This window comes from Muscardinus avellanarius, assembly GCF_963383645.1.
Source record: "Muscardinus avellanarius genome assembly, chromosome: 3".
NCBI lineage: Eukaryota > Metazoa > Chordata > Mammalia > Rodentia > Gliridae > Muscardinus > Muscardinus avellanarius.
In genome coordinates this window covers 65,831,379-65,850,075 of record NC_137788.1, presented here as the reverse complement: position 1 = coordinate 65,850,075, position 18,697 = coordinate 65,831,379, and the positions used below count along the sequence as shown (strand labels likewise).

Sequence of the window (18,697 nt, the reverse complement as noted above, 5' to 3'; positions counted from 1 at the left end):
GAAGAAAATCAATAATCTTCTGTGGCCAAGGGGAGAGGTTACTGTGCTCCGGCGGTGCATTCTAACACCTCAAATCAGATTGCCTTTACCCAGATGTTGCTGATAGCATCTTTGTCCTTTCTCCTTCCTGCAGCCTGGCTACATGGTGACCCCAGGAGAGTGGCTTACCCTACAGACAGCCAGGGTCACTTCTGTGGCCAGAAGGGCACCCCCAATGAGTGAGTATGGCCACTTTTGTTTTGGGTGATTTTACTATCTAAGCTAGAACTTAGAAATCACTTTTCTATTACTCCTACTAGACCTCTTAGGAAGACTGAAATTCCTTTCCCCACCCCTTTCCCTACAGACACCTATGAGCCAGTGAGACATTTCATACTACTTAACTCTAGACATGATGTCATTGTCATGTAGCTGTTTATCAGAATGCATGGAGACTCTGCTTAGTAAAAATATAATTCTACAAGATAGATGAAACCAGTGGCTTTTTTTTTTCAGTAGCCATATTTTAAAATGCTTTATAAAATGGACTCTTAGAAGACCAAGTCCTGAGTAGCTGCCAAAAAGCTAGACAGCTCGGTAGTTTGATTATTTTTGTCACAGTGCCTACTGGTAAATCATTCTGCCTTACAAAGAGGGGCACCCAGAAGGTCTTGGGTGCTTGGTAGGCTTTTTAGGACAATGCGGCTGCTATGGACAATGCCCCTGAGTAGCTGAGAAAAAATTTCCTTTCTAACATTAATCATAACTGAAGTATCCATTTATGAAAGCAAGTTTTCTATTTCTTTGACTAAAAAGAAGCCATAAATGCCACATTTTTAGAAAATGTACCCTCTTTTCTCAATGGTTCATTTCTTTTCTTTTACTACCTGGGGTTGTTGCTAAATCACATGGGTCTTTATAATCAATTCAGTTCCTATAAAAGCTGGTATGTGATGGTAAAAAGAAAAATAATGCAACAATAATTTTCCACTCCCAGCACCATGAAAAAATCATGGTTCAGAACACTTTAGTTTTGTTCTCACACTGCCTTCCTGTAACTGTGAGCTTATTATTTCAAGAGATGTACAGAATTAAAAAATGGATTTAGAAAGAGCTAATAAAATTCATGGAGTAGAAATATTACAATCAAGAAAACTTGGAATTTTGAAGGAGGGAGAGGCAAATCCTTAAGCATGTCAAGTTGAGTTTATGAGGACAAGTTTAATCCAATGAAAGGTCCCCTGCCTTTTGGAGACAACTAGAAGAAATTTTGATTCAGGGTGGTAATTCTTATTTTAACTTCAGTAACTTAGAAAATCTTTGACATTGCCAACAGAACCTACATATTATTATGGACAAAGAAAGTAGTTAAAAAAAATCAAATCTCTAAATCTTTGGTTCTTTTGTGTCAATAAGTTTTCTACACCTAAACCAATGACCTACTTATTTCTAACAAAAATATGACACCACACATTTTTATACATGAGATTATTCAAAGACAATCCTTGCTTAATACACAGACGAGCTCATTTAAGTATCTATGATAATAGTATATTGAAAACTAAACAAATCTTTAACAATATATGGCTAGTAGTAAATTATAGCCTGTACATTTACTGAAATATAATAAAGCCACTGGAAATTATGTTCACGTTTTCAATAGTCAGTTTTACAAATGTTTCTTTGTAGTTTTAGTATTTTGTCATGATTATAATAATTTCTATCCTCTTCCTCAAAATATCATTCTCCTATATTTCTCCATTACTTTTATAATATCTTTTTATATATTTTAATGTCTATAGCCAGGCCATACCCTCTTGTAATCCCAGCACTTGGGAGGCTGAAACAGGAGGATCACATGGGTTTAAAGCCAGCCTCAGCTACCTAGTGAGGCTCTTAGCAACTTAGTGAGAGCCTGTTTCCAAAAAAGTAGGTCTGGGAGTATAGCCCAGAGGTTAAGAAAAAAAAAAGCCCCTGGTTTCCACCACCAGTACCACAATCAATCAATCAATCAATTTCTACAAAATAAATACTGAAGCATTGAATTTTTAATATTCAGTATAAAGAAATTAACAAAAAAAATCAAGGGCATATTTATAGAATAATGGGGTAAAGCAACCTTTCGTAAACATAATAGCAAAACCCCAAACTATAAGATAAATGTTTAAGAATTTTACCATACAACATAAACTATCTTGAGTCATAGCAAACAAAGTTAAAAGATAGTGGTAATCCAGAAAAATAGATATTTTCCACAGATATTCCTGAATAAAAATTATTGATAGTTTTATGATATGAACTTCTCTTAAAAAGCCAAGAAGAAGAAATGATCATCAAATATAAAATCAAATAAAAGTCATAAATAGAAAATAGTATAATGTTTCAAAATAAAAAGTGAAAAGAGCTAGGGTATAGTTCAGTGGTAGAATGCTTCTGGATTCAATTCCCCTTATCACTCCCACACACAAATATGAATATATGTGTATATGCATGTATATGTATATGTATAAAGGAAGGTGTTCATCAAGAGAGTGACCCAACCTTACATTTTATTTATTTATTTATTTATTTATTTATTTATTTATTTATCTATTTTTGCAGGTCTGGGGATGGAACCCAGGGGCATTCGACCTCTGAGCTATACCCCTTGTCCTATTTTTCTTTATTTTGAAACCAGGTCTCTCTGAGTTGCAGAGGGCCTCACTAAGTAGCTGAGGCTGTCTGCAAACCGAGATCCTCTGGTGTCAGCCTCCCAAATGCTGGGATTACAAGCATGCGCCACCGCGCCCAGCTCCAACCTTACATTTTAAAAGACCATTCTTGCTGGCTCCTGTGAGGCAGCCCCTCACCCCTTAGCCCTTCATTCCTGGCACCTTCTTTCTGGCACAAGATTCTGATTTACTGCTGTGGATTCTTATCACTCCCTGAATTCATCCAGATTATCAATTTGTTCGCTTTGTTCAGCTCTCCTTACTGGGCCCAGCGCCCTTTGAGATCAGGGGCTTTCCTTCTCTGTCTCCTTCACTGTGATGCCCTCAGCACCGACAACATTGTCTGGCATCTTAAGAGTTGCTCAGTACATTCATGTTTGAATAAATGAGAATGAAGGGGTCATGTAGACCTGTGACTTGCTCCTTAGTTGGAAGTCAATGTAAAGACTTCCTCAGATCTTCCTAATACTAAGTGGGTATCACTACTACTTCCATTTGGAAAACTTGGAAAACTGAACTTCAGCAAAGTCAAAGTCCCTACCAAGGTGCTATTGACTATGAAATGGCAATGGTGGCATGTGCTGGCCCCAGGTTCCCTGCTCTTGGTTGCACACTGATAGGGCTGCAGTGAAACTCTTCATTCTTCATTATAGTATGTTTAACCTGAGCCTAAAAATCTTGAACAGAGCTGATATGAAGTATCATTCAATAAATAAATAATTAATGTGTGTTTCTATGCCAAATGAAATGCATTTACATCAGGAGGTATTAAGCAATTTACACAGCCCCAAACCAAGGTTTTTTACTATTTAGTGTCATTATGGCCTCACAGGAATCCAGTGATTCTCACCTCTGGAAGACATCCTATCTACTGAACTTCAATTCCGTATCCAGAGAGGGTGCAGTAATATTTGAAACGTAGAATTTGGCCTTTTGTGCTTTATCTATGCCAAACCAAAAGGACTCCTGGTGAAATGATGGAAGTTTTCTAAAATATCAAGACAGATGAAACAGGGGACTTCAAAGGCAAGCAGGTGCTTTGTTGTGTGTAACTTTCTCTGCCTTTTCAGTTTCAGGGAAGTTGCTCCCGACACTTGGGTTGCAGGCCTTTGCTTTGAGATTTCCACAAAAAAGAAAAAGCTTGATTGATTTTTGATGCCACCTTCTGGCTACTACAAAAACTTCAGCTGGTAAAGGTTGTGTTAAAACAACTTTGAACATTGTCTGAGGCAGCATCGTTACCAAATCAGATATACAGCACCACCCATCCCCCAGGGCAAGGCTCTTTTAAGGGAAAGGAAAGATCAAGAAGATGAAGTTCTTCTATTCAGGTTTTGTGTTCAATTTGGCACAGTTGTGCTCTAAAGGAAACAAAAGCTACTTTACCTTTCATTCATGGAAGAGCCTTTCACAAAAAGGCAAAAGAGTGTCCCACTAAGTGGTTTGAACGTGGCACAAGCACAGATCCTCAACTTGGATTAATTTTTTAATATTTTTTCAAAATAATATGTGTATACAAAAGCAAATTAAGCAAGAATGAAGAGTCTATAATAAAAGCAGGGGTCTTTCTTCTAGTCCAAGACACTTCACCTATCATTTTTTATTCTACAGGGACGATCTTTTCTCTTTCTGGTTCAGTTTTTCTGGCAGTTTTAAAAATGTAACTTTAGATAACATGCTTATTCTTTTATGCTCTATTAACTTTAGATAGTATCAATTGATAGCCTGGTATAGAAAACAAAGATTTCGTTCATTTACATTATGTCTTTTCCTGATCCTCCCTCTCCTCGCTTTATTTATTTATTTATTTATTTATTTATTTATTTATTTATTTATAGTAACTGGGGATTGAACCCAGGGGCATTCTACCTTTGAGCTACTCCTCCAGCCCCTTTTTTTGTTGTTTGTTTTTATTTTGAAACAGGGTCTCAGTAAGTAGTGGAGGATCTTACTAAATTATCGAGGCTGGCCTTGAACCTGTGATCCTCTTGTTTCCTCCCAAGTACTGGGTTTACATATATGTACCACCATGTTCAGAATTTTCCCCATGTTTCATAAATTACTACTTTTAGGTTTCCTTGTGGTCCCCTTTAATAATGTACTAGCGCCCCTACCTCTTATTCTACTTTTTACAGTATCTTGACTCCTCTTTATGTGCCCTTTCTCTCTGTTTTACTTTCCCTTTCCATCTTCCACTCTTTGTTGTTTACTCTTTTAAAAGCTTAAATTTGTTATTATTATTATTTTATTTGTTATATATATTACATAATTATTTTATTATTTGTTATTATTTTAATAGACTCTAATATGTTTTATTGGTAGATTGATTTTATAAGTTAGAAACAATAAAAGACTTTGACTTTGTAATAATTGTGCAATTTTTATTCACTACCAGACCATTATATTTTGTGTGTGGGGGAGAGGTACTAAGGATGGAACCCATAGGCTTTATACCTTTGGGCTATATCCCAAGACCTTTTTATTTTTTATTTGGAAACAGGGTCTCGATCAGTTGCTGAGAACCTCACTAGGTTGCTAAAACTGGCTTCAAACCTGCGATCCTTCTGTCTCAGCTTTCCAAGTACTGGGATTACAAGCCTGCGTCACCATGCCCGGCTTATATTTTCATTTCTATCATGTCCCTTATATAAAATCAAGCCTTAAACTTTGGTAGCAGCATAAGATCATCTCACATTTTAGTGTGCTTCAACACAGGGCAAAGACATTCTTGTATAAGTTGTTGTTTAACCACAAATGTTATTTTGGACAGCCTTCTTCAGGAGATATGTTTTCTACCACTCTGACCAAACCACTTTCCAGAGGCATCTTTTCTCTGAAGACCCACCTTGTAGACCATCCATCTTTTAGCTCTACTCTGGACCTGGTAAATTGTAGCCCCATTGCTTTCATTCTGTAGCTTCTCTACTTCATTAGATTGGACCTTATTTCTAGAGTTGTCAGATTTATGCTCAGTTAAATTTTAATTTTGAATAAAATAGTCATTCTTTTAGTACAAGTATGACTCATTCAGTGTTTTCTATCTCCCAAAGCTGCTCCTTTTTTGTTTTGACAAAGAACATCCTTAGTTACCTTTCTAAGAAAACATGGTGATAAACTTTTTGAGTTCCCGGAAATGTCCTTTTTCTTTCATTTTGTCTTTTTTTTCTCTCTTTCTTTATATTTGATTTATTGTCTAGTTATAGAATTGTAGCTTGAAAGACAAATTTCTTCTGAAATTTGAAGACATTGTTTCACTGTTTTGGGTATTCAGTGTATGTCTAAGGTGGATCTGATTCACTTACCTGATGATAACTTTTTTCTTCTTAATAAGTATTTAAAATAATTTCTTCTGAAATCTCTCAATTGAATGTAGGTCTTTAAAAAATTTTTTTTGTTCAATGCTCAGTGAATCTTTTTTTTTTTTTTTTGTGGTTCTGGGGATGGAACCCAGGGGAATTAGACCTCCGAGCTATACCCCCTGCCCTATTTTTTATTCTTTATTTTGAAACCGGGTCTCACTGAGTTGCAGAGGGCCTCACTAAGTAGCTGTGGCTGTCTGTGAACAGTGATTGTGATCCTCCAGGTCCCAGCCTCCCAAATGCTGGGATTACAAGCATGCACCACCATGCCCGGCTTCAGTGAATCTTTTGATTCTTCAAACTATATCCCTCATAAACTCTGGAAAATTTTTCTGCTTTTTTTTTTGCTGTCTTCTCTTGCATTTTATTAGCTATCTCTCTTTTAAAAAATTAATACCATGGACCTCCCTAGATTAATCTCATTGCTCTACCTGCCCCCATCCCTGCAATGTATTTTCCATCTTTTCATGTTCTATGTTCTAAATTTTTTCAAAATATTTCAGACTTACTTATTTTGAAAAATCTTATTTTCAATCTTATAAGCCCTTGCTTGTTTTTCCTTTATAGTAATGTCATATTTTTTATTTTATGGATAATCTTCTTGAATCACTCTAAATATACTGGAAGTGCTTCAAAGGATCCTCCCATCCTGGAACTATTTTTATTTCATCCAGGGTCAGTTTTTTTCTGCTTTAATTTTTCTTTCTATTTTGCTCTCTGACTCCTTGGGTTAGCTGATTCTCCATAAAAGAAAAAGGACTGAGATGTTCCTTGTAGATTTACTTCACTTCTGTCTTCGGAGGTCAGCATTCTAGGGAGGGCCCTGCTCTGTGTGGGGTGATGGGGTTGTGTTGGCTGTCAGAGTTCACTACCACATGAACTGGTAGAAATCCAAATGTCAGGCAGTGACTTTCAAGATGCCATACATGAAGGGATATAGTCTGGGGTATCAAATCTTGTAAAAAACCTCTGTTATCCTCAGAAGTTTTGTTCAACACAAAAATCTCTGGTTTTGCCTATTTTTCTTGGGTGTCTAGGTATAGGAGTACAGGAGAAATAGAGAAGCGATGATTTACATTAGAGACCTAGATGTAAGCCTGTAATTAATCTTCCTGCTTTTGGCTACACTTCTGTCAGCTGTGAGTCCAATGTTTTTTATGATTTCTGTCAGGAAAATCTTATTCCACACTTTCCATAGGATTCCTCACTTGGCACACTTCATACGCATTCCACCTTCTAGAAGTTGTTGAATGCTTGTGCAAATCTGAGGAAATCCCATCCTCCAAGGCCTTAGCTAGTGTGATAAAGTTAATTCCTTTTTTATACTTTTGTTTATTAACTTATTTTAGTATCAGGAAGATTCATTGGAGAGTCCTTGGACAATTCTAGCCACTTCTCCAATAATCAAGGGAGATGAGTTGCAGCACTTGCCACATTATATGCAATTGGCAGCTTGCTGTTGCTTCTGTTTTTAATTTCTTGGTGAAAATATAATTAATAATAAATAACAAATTATTTCCTCAATTTCTCCATGAAAATTGCTCAGCTACCACCATCACCATCTATTCTGTAACTAAGGAAGGTGAGATATGCTGAAATGTGAGGCTATTAGAGAGACTGGAAGACTTATAGATTTGTGCTGAAACATTAAAAATAATTTTAAACTAACACATTTTTAAAAATCGTGTTTGTCATTGATCTCCTTCATTCCAAAACTTTTTATAAGTGGCTAGAATGAGCCAAGTACTAGGCTGCATTCTGACAAGGTGCCAGGGATAGAGATGAATAAGGCAACAACGCTACCCTTGAGGATAACATAATCTGGTGAATAACTTGAGTTTATATAGCATTTTGCAGTCTATAAATCAATTTTACTTATGGAAGCCCCTTGATGCTTCCTGATTTACCATTCATGGTTTTAACTTCTCCTAAGAGACTCAGTGATCCATAACAGGCAATAATTTATTCATTTTTCTAGGCACAAATTTGGATTACATGCACCGTGCCAGCATGTGGATGGCCCCGTTGCTTGAGTGATGAGAGAGCTGAGCGATGCTTGTGGATTTCTAAGCGGCCCCGTGCATATCGTGTCTGAATTTATAACCCGCTGCATGAGCCACTTGAACTCAATGGGATATGAATGTGCAATGGGTTTATTTTTCTCTTACTGTTAACCATGCTCTTTCACATCTCCTCCCTTCCTCTAGTTTTGATGTCTTAGGCAGATTTCATAGCTTTCCAGACACTCTTTGTTAAAAATTTGGCATAGTCTGATTTTAAAAATTCAGTCTTATTTTTTCCACCCCCCCACCCCCGCACGTCCAGGAACGACTCTTGAAGAAGAAGGTGGAGTGGAAGAGGGGGAGTGCTCTGCTGTTCCACTTTACTCCCCTCCCTTCCTTATCCTAGTTCTTTTGTCATATTGTGAGGGATGGAAGAAGAAGGACAGGGATAAATGTCTGTACATGGATGGCTACTACTTCAGTCCTGTGCGGCTTTTGTTGGTATGGCTAAGACATAGCTAGCCGGCCATACGTACTCTTTGACATAAGCATCCAAAGATTGGCTCTCCCATGGGGAACATGAAGACAAATTCTAGGGGAGGACTTGCCGGGTAGTTGTCTGATGTGACATCAGCTGTGGCTTTCTCTCCTTCATATGCCTTCAGCTCCATTTCCTGGTGATTCACCTCCATTCTTTTACCGTGAAGCAAGGTACAACTAGGAAGGCTCAACCCCATTGACTTGACTCTACATCCTACCATGACAGGTTCTTTTCTATTGCCTTCTCTCTGGTACATTGACTTTTTGAACTTTCTTGTGGTTTCTTTGGGTCTCATTTCTTCCATTCTCAAATAGACACAGAAGCAGAACTGCCTTGTAAGAGGTATTCATGTGGAGAAGGAAATGAGTCTTCTGTTCATTGTGGTGGTGTTTAAGTAGCAGGGTTGGGAGATGCCTACCTGCTATCAACACATGAAGAGTATAAACAGTTGAGTTACTTCAGAATTGAATTGTTACTTCAGAAAGTGAATGTAAGAGTTACATCTTTCAACAGAGATAAGTCAAAGCCATGCTGAGGCCAGGCATGATGGCACACACATAATCCCAGCTACTCAGGAGTCTGAGGTAGGATGATCACAAGTCTAAAGCCAACCTTGGCAATTTAGACAGACCTCATCTAAAAAAAAAAAAAGTAAAAAGAACTGGGGATACAGCTCAGTGGAAGACCACTTACCTAGCATGGGGGAAGCCCAGCACCATACACACAGTGCTGAGAAGGTTCCAAGAACTGCTACCTGCATGCATCATCTGAATTCAATAAGATACGAGTATGAAATGGGTTTATTTTTCCCATTAAACTTAAGCCTGTTGCCAGGGAACCTGAAGATTAAGAGAAAATTCAGTTCTCCCCTGTGGGACCCCACCCACCAGCTCCTGGAAGTTTTATAAAAGAACTGAAAAAAAATGGTAAAGACCTCTTTTTCCTTTTTGCCTTTTTGATGGCCTCCCTTCCCCTCGAAACCCTTGTTTTTCTTCATTAAAACCTCTGCTTTTATCTCTGAAAAAAATAAACACAAATTCAAGACCACTGTGTATCTGTATTCACACATCACTTCTGTTGGTCTGTGTTTTCCTTTTTCTGTAAGTGGGAGAGCAGTACCAGCCTCACCCAGTGGTTGGGGTGTGGGAGGCACTTAATGAGACACATGTAAAGTGCTTAGAGTATTGTCTGGCATGTAAATGTTCTTGATCTAATGCAGTGTCACTTTGCACAGTCTGTTTTCTGGGGATGAAGTAAGAGTGTGAAATCATGAACTGGCATTGGAATGATGTGTGCAAATCGCTGCCACACCTTCCCCAGCAGGAGGTCTGATGGAGTCAGGGAGGCACAAGGGCTTTGCTTGTGTTTTCTCTCTAAATATTGATGTAGATACTTAATAATGCTAAAACTGAACAGGATAATGTGATGGGCTCTTTTTTAATTATTTGCTTGAAATATTTCAAAGTAAAACATTTATATGTGGGCTCAGAAAAAGAAAAAAAGAGGTGTTTAACTGGAAAATGAGATACTGGAAAATGAGATACTTCATTCAGGCATCTTTGGTCTCTAAGAGAGGTTTTTTTCAGCTCTCTATAATTTGAAATTGGGAATGCAATCCACCCTCTCCTTAATGAGAAAGGTAAGGAAAGTCCTCTTAACTTGCTCATTGTATCTTGCCAAATCTGTTCTCTCCATACTACCTCCCTCCTACCACCTCTGGCTTATGTACAGTGGCAGGAAGAAGGTGGAATAATGTAAGGATCAAGCCCCAGTTTTCTGTTGCAGATTTTTTGTCAATCCTTAGATTTGGATTCTACTTACTGATTCTGTGTCAATAGGAAAAGTATTGCTCAACAGCCCGTTATACATTTTACGTTATGTATAGGCATATTGGTTAACTGGGGACTTGGCAAGGTTCTTGGAAACATTCTTCTTGAGTGATTAAAGCTATGTTTTTTAAGATGTGGTTTGTAGACAATCCATACCTGAAAACAATGAAGAGCTTAGGGGAAAAGATGCAAATTAGGGACCCCCTATGTGGTCATTTGAGCTTTTAAGGGTTGAGAAGGAGTCAGGAATCAGGGTTTTTCAATAAACACCCTAAGTTTTACTTCTGCACATGAACATTGGACAAGCATTTGTCTTGAGTCCACTACTCAGTATCTTAAGTTCTCCTAACACCATTGTGAAATAGTTAGGACTTGTATTATCCTCATTTGACTAGTGAGGAAATTGAGATTCAAAAGAGAATCATGGTTTGTCAAACAGAAGACTAATATTCCACTCAAAAATAGTGATGAATTACAGTCAGTGGCCATTACTCTACTACTGATTATAATTTTCAATAGAGGGAAAATATAACTCAATTTATCTATCTTTTTCAGATTACCAAAGTAATACATATTATTTTAGGAAATTCATAAAGGCACAAAAAATTAACTAAACAAATATGATCCCGACATTCAGATATAATAATTTCTTCCTGCATATAATTTGTTATACCTGCTTTTACAAAATTAAAATTAAATCATGTTTCAATACTCTTTAGTAAGCTGCCTCCTAAAATTAATGTACTATGAATTTCTCCATCCATTAATATATTCGTCAACATTGTTTTCAACAGCAATGCAATCTTCTACTTCATGATTTTTTTTTGGCGGGGGAGTTGGCACTTGGGATTGAACTCAGAGGCATTTTACCTCTGAGTTTTACCCCCAGCCCCTCCCCTTTTTATTTTGAAACAAAGTCTTGCTAAGTTGCTGAGGGTCTCACTAAGTTGCTGAAGCTGGCCTTAAACCTGGGATCCTTCTGACTCAGCTTCCCAAATATTGGGATTATAAGAGTGCACCACCATGACTGGCTATGAATTTACAGTTTTGTATTTAACCAATCTCTTGCCAATGAACAAGTTGATTATTTCAACTTTTTACAATTACAAAATATGCTTTGTTAGGTAGCTTAAATGTTGGGGAATATATTTCATCTGTCTATAGAAAATAAAGCTTATTTTAAATGGTCATATATTAAAAGTATCCAGGTTCTAAAAATATTACAAACTATTTCCATGGTCACTAGAAACATTATTTTATGTTGTTTTCTTCTTTAACAGGAATAAAACCATTCTATTTTACTTCAATCTCTTAAAATGTGCCACTCCTTCCATGATGATAAACTTCCAGTGCCCTACCACACAGGTAAGGAAGGAGATACCTTGCTGATGGTATTAACATTTCTGAACACTTTGGGGTGAAATGATTCTGAAATTCTACTTGAGTTCTATGCATGTGTGGCAGGAAGACATAGCATGATCTCATGTTTGTTCATTTCCAATAAAAACTAAGAGAGATTAAAAATTTTAGAAATACTAAAGAGCCTCAGTGATTATCTTACCTAACTTTTTTTTTTATAGTACTGGGTATAGAACCCAAGGTCTGAGTTATACCTCCAGTCCTATTTTTTAATCTTTGTTTTGAAACAGGGTCTCACTGGGTTGCAAAGTACCTCACTAAGTAGCCAAGGCTGTCTGTGAACTACAATCCTCCTGTCTTAGCCTCCCAAATGGTGGGATTGCAAGCATGCGCAACCACGCCCAGCTTCTAACCACTGACTTTTATAAATAAATAACTGAAGCCCAAAGAAGTATAGTTTTCTCAACATCAGTATAATATTAGGAAGAGTAAATCTATCTACTATAACTGATAAACTTTAGTTTTTCAGTGACTTGACACAATTATGTTTATTTTTTTGGCAATATAACAGCACACGGTTGATGTTGGTGGTCAGAACACTACTCTTGTCCAGGCTCTTTCCATCTAATGGCTCTGCTGCCCTTTAAGTCCTTGTCATCATCTGCATCTATGACAGAAGGACACAGTGATGAATAAGACACCCCCTGGTACCTGATAGCCTGGGATCAGAGGAGTTGCACATTGCAATTCTATTATGCCATTGAAATAAATTAGGTAAGATCATAACCTAGATGCAAAGAGGAAGGAATCAAGCATTCTCTTCTATACTACGGGACCAGTGGAAAAAAGAGAGATCAACTTCATATATCCCTTCTTCTTGCTTTAGTTGTGTCTCCCATAATCTATCCTTCTCACCTCCTAAATACCCTTATTCTTCCCATAGAGGAATTTTATTTCCAAGTTTCAGCCCCAGCCCTTTTTATTTTTTAGTTTGACACCCAGAGTCCCATGTAAATGTAATTCTGTCCTTAACCCAAATCTCAGGACCTATGAATGATGCATGGTTCTATCCATTGTATCTTGATACTAACTGCATAATGGGGAATGGGTAGGAAAATTATAATATAAATTCCTATTCAGAAAAGGAGACTGACGAATATGCAGTAGTCTCTGGTGCATGGTGATGGAGAGCAGTTGTTTATTGGACATGGATTATGGTCTCTGAGAGGATCTCCCTTTTCTATTCATCCCATGGTCCTTTGCTTGGCCCTTTGGGAGGTACTTCCTGTCTATAAGTGTCCCAGCCACATTATTCTTGAGCCCTGAGAAGAAGACCCTCCTGACTGTCATATAGCTCTGAAGCTAATTTCTGGTCATACAGCTTTGTGCCTCAAAGATAATCTTAACCGATAAAGGCATTCTTAGGATAGCTAATGATTTCTTTGGCATTATGACCTCCAAAATTTGGTAGACTTCTGACGTGGCTTGCTTCCTGGTTCTGTATACCAGTAGCCACACCCAAAAATCTTCTTCAGAACCAGTTTATAGATCTTCTTTATTGCTTTGCTTTCTCATCTTCCTCAAAGGCTTTTACTTTTTTTTTCTTTTGCTTAGACTAAAGTCTACTTAGGATTGTGGTATCTTGGGTCTGTGTCACCTCTACCCAAGGTCACTTGACCTTGTTGGTACCCATAATTATCACTCTTTATAATCTTAATTTCAAGATTCTTACTTAAAATCTCTAACATTCCAACTCCAATAATTCTTTGACCTCACTGGAAACTACATACCCCTTACCTCTTCCAAGTGTCTCTCAATTCCCTCATTTTCATCACTCTCTTTACCTGACTTAGATTTTACAATCCCTTATTAAAATCATACTCATACATACTCTCAATTCATTTGTCCTCTTTCACTTAGTTGCACTTCTTTGACACATCCTCATCCCAGTTAAATGTAGCTCCATTGTTCCATGCCTAGACCTATTGATGCTCTTGGAAAAAAACACAACTGTCTTTTATATTTAGGACCTAAATTCAATGAGTCCATAATGCTATCCCACAACTATGCTGCGGATCCCTTATTCATTCACAATTGTACACCTTTTCTTCTTACCTTAAGCCTCCAATTCTCATTCTCAGACTCCATGTCACGATGACTTTGCATCCTATTTCACTGAGAAAGCAGTCATTCAGAAGACAACTTCTGCGAGGTCTGCTCTGATGTCTACTTACCTCCCTTCATCTATGTCATATATTCCTTCTGCTTTCCTCCCTTTTATTAAGAGTGAACTGCTATGCTCCTTAGACCAGCTGGTGCATTTCTCACCTTTATCACCTACTGCTTTCTCTCTTGTCATAAATTTCCTGTTTTACCTTTTATTATCATTTTTCCTTCTTTAATAAATCATTCCCCATAAATATACAAGCATGTTGCTGTTTCTTGCATCTTATGTTAAGTGATCATATGTTTATTTTCTTTTATTATTATTATTTTTTTAACGATACATCACTTTGGAATACAAGACTTGAGAGGATATACAAGCACGTATCATCCAGTAAGCCCTCATCCAATCCCCATCCCATTCCCTCCCCCTCCCTCAATCCCATGCTCAATTGGTGATTATCTTTGATATAATTGTTTATGCACCAGTGCTGGGGCCTCTGAGGCTGGGAGAGGGGCCAGCCGAGGGGTTAGTTCGGTGCAGGGGCCAGCGAGGCCAGGATCGGGGCCTCCCATGAGGCAAGGCCAGTGCTGGAGCCAGCGAGGTCGGGATCAGAGTCCTCCGGGTGGCCAGGCCACTACTGGGGCCATCAAGAGTGGGATCGGAACTTGCAATGTGGCATGCACAGAGAAATAGCACAGAAAATAAAATCCAGATGCCCCCCCTAATTAGCAAGAACTAGGAGAAAAGGGGTAACAGGAGGAGGTCGAGTAGTAGAAAGGGCCGTATTGAAAAGCAATTAAGGTGACCAATCAGAGGGGAGGGGATTGGGAGGATGGAATCTCTTTAAAATCCCTCATCCTTTAAATACTTTCTTCATTTGGTTTAAGGGCTCAACATTCTTCTGTAATTCCTTTGAGTCCTTTGAAAATCGTTCCTCCTCATCAGTCTGCTTTGCTAGATTATCTTCATCTTTCAAATATCTTTTAAACATTGGAGTTACCTCACTGACAAAGCTTAGTCCTCCTCTAAATCTGCATTTGCCTCTGTACTGATCACACCTAGTATCATGGGTGAGATCCAATATGCTGCCCTTCCTAATTTATATAGTCAAATAAAGTCTGCTCCATGAACTCCATACCTTTATATCCAACCACCTGTACAGTATCTCTGCATAGATATTTAGTTGGCATCTTAAATTTAATATGCCCAGAACTGAATTCCTAGTCTCTGACTTTACCTCCTCAAATTGTTTCTCACCCTCAAAAACAATTCCTATTGCAATTAAGGGCTGCACCAAATACTGAGGAAGCCTCCTTACTGCCTCTCTCACACACCCATGTTTGAGCTATCAACTGATTCTTTTGGTTTTCCTTCAGAATATACCCTGGACCAAACTATTCTCACCATCTTCCCCAGGGAGTGATTGTCTCTTTTCTAGGTTAGTTCAGTGACCTTCTGGGTTGTCTTTTTGCCTCCACCTTTCCCCCTTGATCTCTTATACTCTCTTTCCTACCCAGCAATCAGTGTGACCCTGTCAATTATAAATAAGATTATACCTCTTCTGTGCTTAAATGCCCCAATAGCTTCTCAAGTTACTCATATTAAAAGCCAAAGTCCTAACAATGGGTCATGGTCTGACCAACTCTCTGACCATGGATCTGTCTATGACACTCCCTTTGCTCACTATGCTTGGGTCACACTGACTACATTTTCTTTAAAAGACACAAGAAACCTTCTGCCTCTAAAACTTTGACTTTGCTCTTGCTTTTGCCTACAGTCCTCTTCCTCTAGATGACTTTATGACTTGGTCACTAGTCTTCAAGTCTGTACAAATGTCACCTTTTAAGTTAGACCTACCTACTTAAAATTGGAATATCACCCAGCCACCCCTCTCTCTCTAGTCTCCTCTTGTTTCATTTCCCCCATAACATTTAGTACCAAACATTTTGCTTATCTTTTATTTGGTATATCATCTTATGACAAGTATTTTGCTCAAAACAAACATTTTGCTTATCTTCTTATTCATTATCTATCTCCCCCTATTAGAAGATACTACCTGAAGGTGGGGATTTTGTCTGGGAAGTACTATGTCCCCAGCTCCTAGAACAGGCTTGTAATAGGTGATCAGTTAATATTTATGGAATGAGTAAATTAACAAATGAGTGAATGAATATCCTCCTACTCTCAGTTAAAATTTTTCTCTACTTTACTATACAGATCTTTTGCTCCTGTGATACAACAAAAATCTTATACAGTATGCTCATTATGAACCACAAGTGATTAGATCGTCCTTTCTCCCTAGCAAATATAGTGTTTTAATCTTTAGTGCAATTCACTCTTCCGGCCACCAAACCCTAGTTTATATACATCTGATTTGAAGATATAAAGATAGAGATCAAAAAACTACATTTAAAGTGTCCTTTGGCCAGACATCGTGGTGCATGCTTATAATCCTGAGGCTGAGACAGGAGGATTGCAGGTTAACAACCAGCCTCAGTTAATTAGTGAGACCTTCTGCAACTTAGAACTTGTTTCAAAAATAAAGAACAAAAAATAGGGCTGAGGGTATATCTTGGCAGTGTAATGCCCCTGGGTTTAATCCCTAGTCAAACAAACACACGCATGCTTGTGCATGTGCGTGCGCGTGCACACACATGCACACACACACACATACACACACATATGGTGTCATTTGTGGTACATGGAGATTTGGAATTAAGTCAGGGTATATTTTAGCTGGCAATAGTACAGTCTCGCAGTTAGTCAGCTAGGCAGTGGTTTATCTGCCTATCTAAGCTGTATTTTTGTGCATTTTGTTTTTGTTAACTGCCAGCATGATCCAGACATGTGTCACCAGCATTTAAAGGACAGATTTTGATCAATTGGGGTATCAACCTCAATGTGACCTTCACTTTTGGATAATTATATGTTGATTGCTACTAATCAGCAGCTTATTTGAAGTGAACAAATTGGTCTGATAGCAGAAAAGAGTAAAGAGCATTCACTATTTTTTAAGAGTTGGTGGTTTATGTCTAGAGTAAAATTTGATGTGACTCTTTTTAACAAACCACTTTTACCACTTTAATTACTTTCTTTTATGTGTTGCATTCACAGCACTTTTATATGCATAGTATACACTATGTGTGTACTTGTAAGTACAGAAATTATCATGGTCCCAACCCAGTAGTTTCTATCATCATTTAAAGCCTGCGAAAGCATTAGTTCTTTTAGTATTAACTTTTATAAATTCACCAAAAAGCATTCAATGGGGAAAATACTTTATCTTTCAACATCTTCTGAGTAAATAATCAAAGCTTAAATATTTGTGTAATATCTCCTAGTATGTTATTAATTTATTCACTTTAGCTCTAGTCAGAGTGAACTTTTGACATTTGAGTTGATGATAACCTTAAAATTCTTCCCAAAAAATGAGAAGCATGTTGGAGATTGTGAATGTCCCTATATAGTTCTTTAGCTTTTCAGGAAAAGTCCCTTGAGACTGCTAATATTTCCTCTAGAGGTATGTTAGTTAGCTTTTCATTACTGAAACAAAATACCTGGGGAAAACAACTTAAAAGGAAAAAGGTTTGTTTATTAGACCTGTGATCGAGCCGAATCATCATGGTAGAGAGAGCATTATAGTGCAAAGCTGTTCATCTCATGGTGGCCAGAAAAGGGGGAGAGATAGATAGATAAATGATAGATAGATGATAGATAGATAGATAGATAGATAGAAGAGACATGTCAGGGACAGAGATAATCCCCAAGGGCATGTCTCCAAAGATTCACTTCCTTCAATGAATCCCCACCTTTTATAGTTTCCACCACCTCCCAGTAGTACATTTAGCTATAAATCTATCAATGGATTACTCTCAATGAAGTTTAAGGCCTCATTATCCAATCACTTCCCCGTATCCCCACCTCTGAACACTGCTACATTGGGGACCAAGCCTTCAACACATGAGCCTTTGGGGACATTCCAGTCCATGCATAACAAAAAGTATATGGGTGCGTTATGAGATTGTGTATATACATGTGCGCATGTGTAGATGAGAGACTGAGAAAGAAAAAATACATATGGAGGTGTGAATGTGGTGATGGTGGCTTGCCTCATCAAAACTTCTAGAAAAATGTATTGGACTGCTTTTGCTGCAAGAAATATTAACTGTGAAATTTGAGGCATCCCTTTAGTTATCTTCCTACTAACCTAGCTGTGAGATCAACACCAAAAGTCCTATGTACAGCAAAAACGTGACCTCAAAGATGGAAAAGACACTCCAGCTCAGCAGGACTGTTTTTTGCCTGCCTATGGAGGTCAGCCAGTGAGAATAATTACCAAAGTTCAGGGAAGATTTCAACAGAAGGAACTGTGCTGGTAGAGAGATGTTTAGTGGTTGATTATAGCTCATATAGCTTAAGAGGATCTTTGCTTTTAATTATAAACAAAAACAAAACCAATAGAATGCATCTTCCTTTATTTCTTCCTTTTAATGAATTAGATTGCAGTCACTTTGTTGTGGCTCCTTGGGGGAGCACAGTGCCCTGGTTTGGCACTGATAGGCCTCAAGTTTATTAATATAAAATAATTGCATGGCTGACCTCTCTGCCCATGTCCATATGGAATTGATAAAAGTCTATAAAAATAATTGATTGTGGTGAATAGCCTTAATTTTCTTACTTTTTTAGGGTGATAAAACTCTAATTATCTTTTGAGAATTGTAGCTGAGGATTCACTGGCACTTACAATTA

At 37.8% G+C, this 18,697-nt stretch overlaps 1 protein-coding gene across 1 annotated transcript in view; it reads left to right on the top strand.

Annotated features, from left to right (window-relative positions):
- SLC44A5 (solute carrier family 44 member 5) overlaps positions 1 to 18,697 on the top strand; it is a gene marked incomplete at both ends in the record, with an annotated part of 384,719 nt that overhangs the window by 291,069 nt on the left and 74,953 nt on the right. Inside the window, 2 exons of the mRNA XM_080691446.1 lie at positions 134 to 218; positions 11,703 to 11,787. Of these exons, the coding sequence (XP_080547572.1) occupies positions 134 to 218; positions 11,703 to 11,787 (170 nt within the window). The remainder of the gene's footprint in view (positions 1 to 133; positions 219 to 11,702; positions 11,788 to 18,697) is intronic.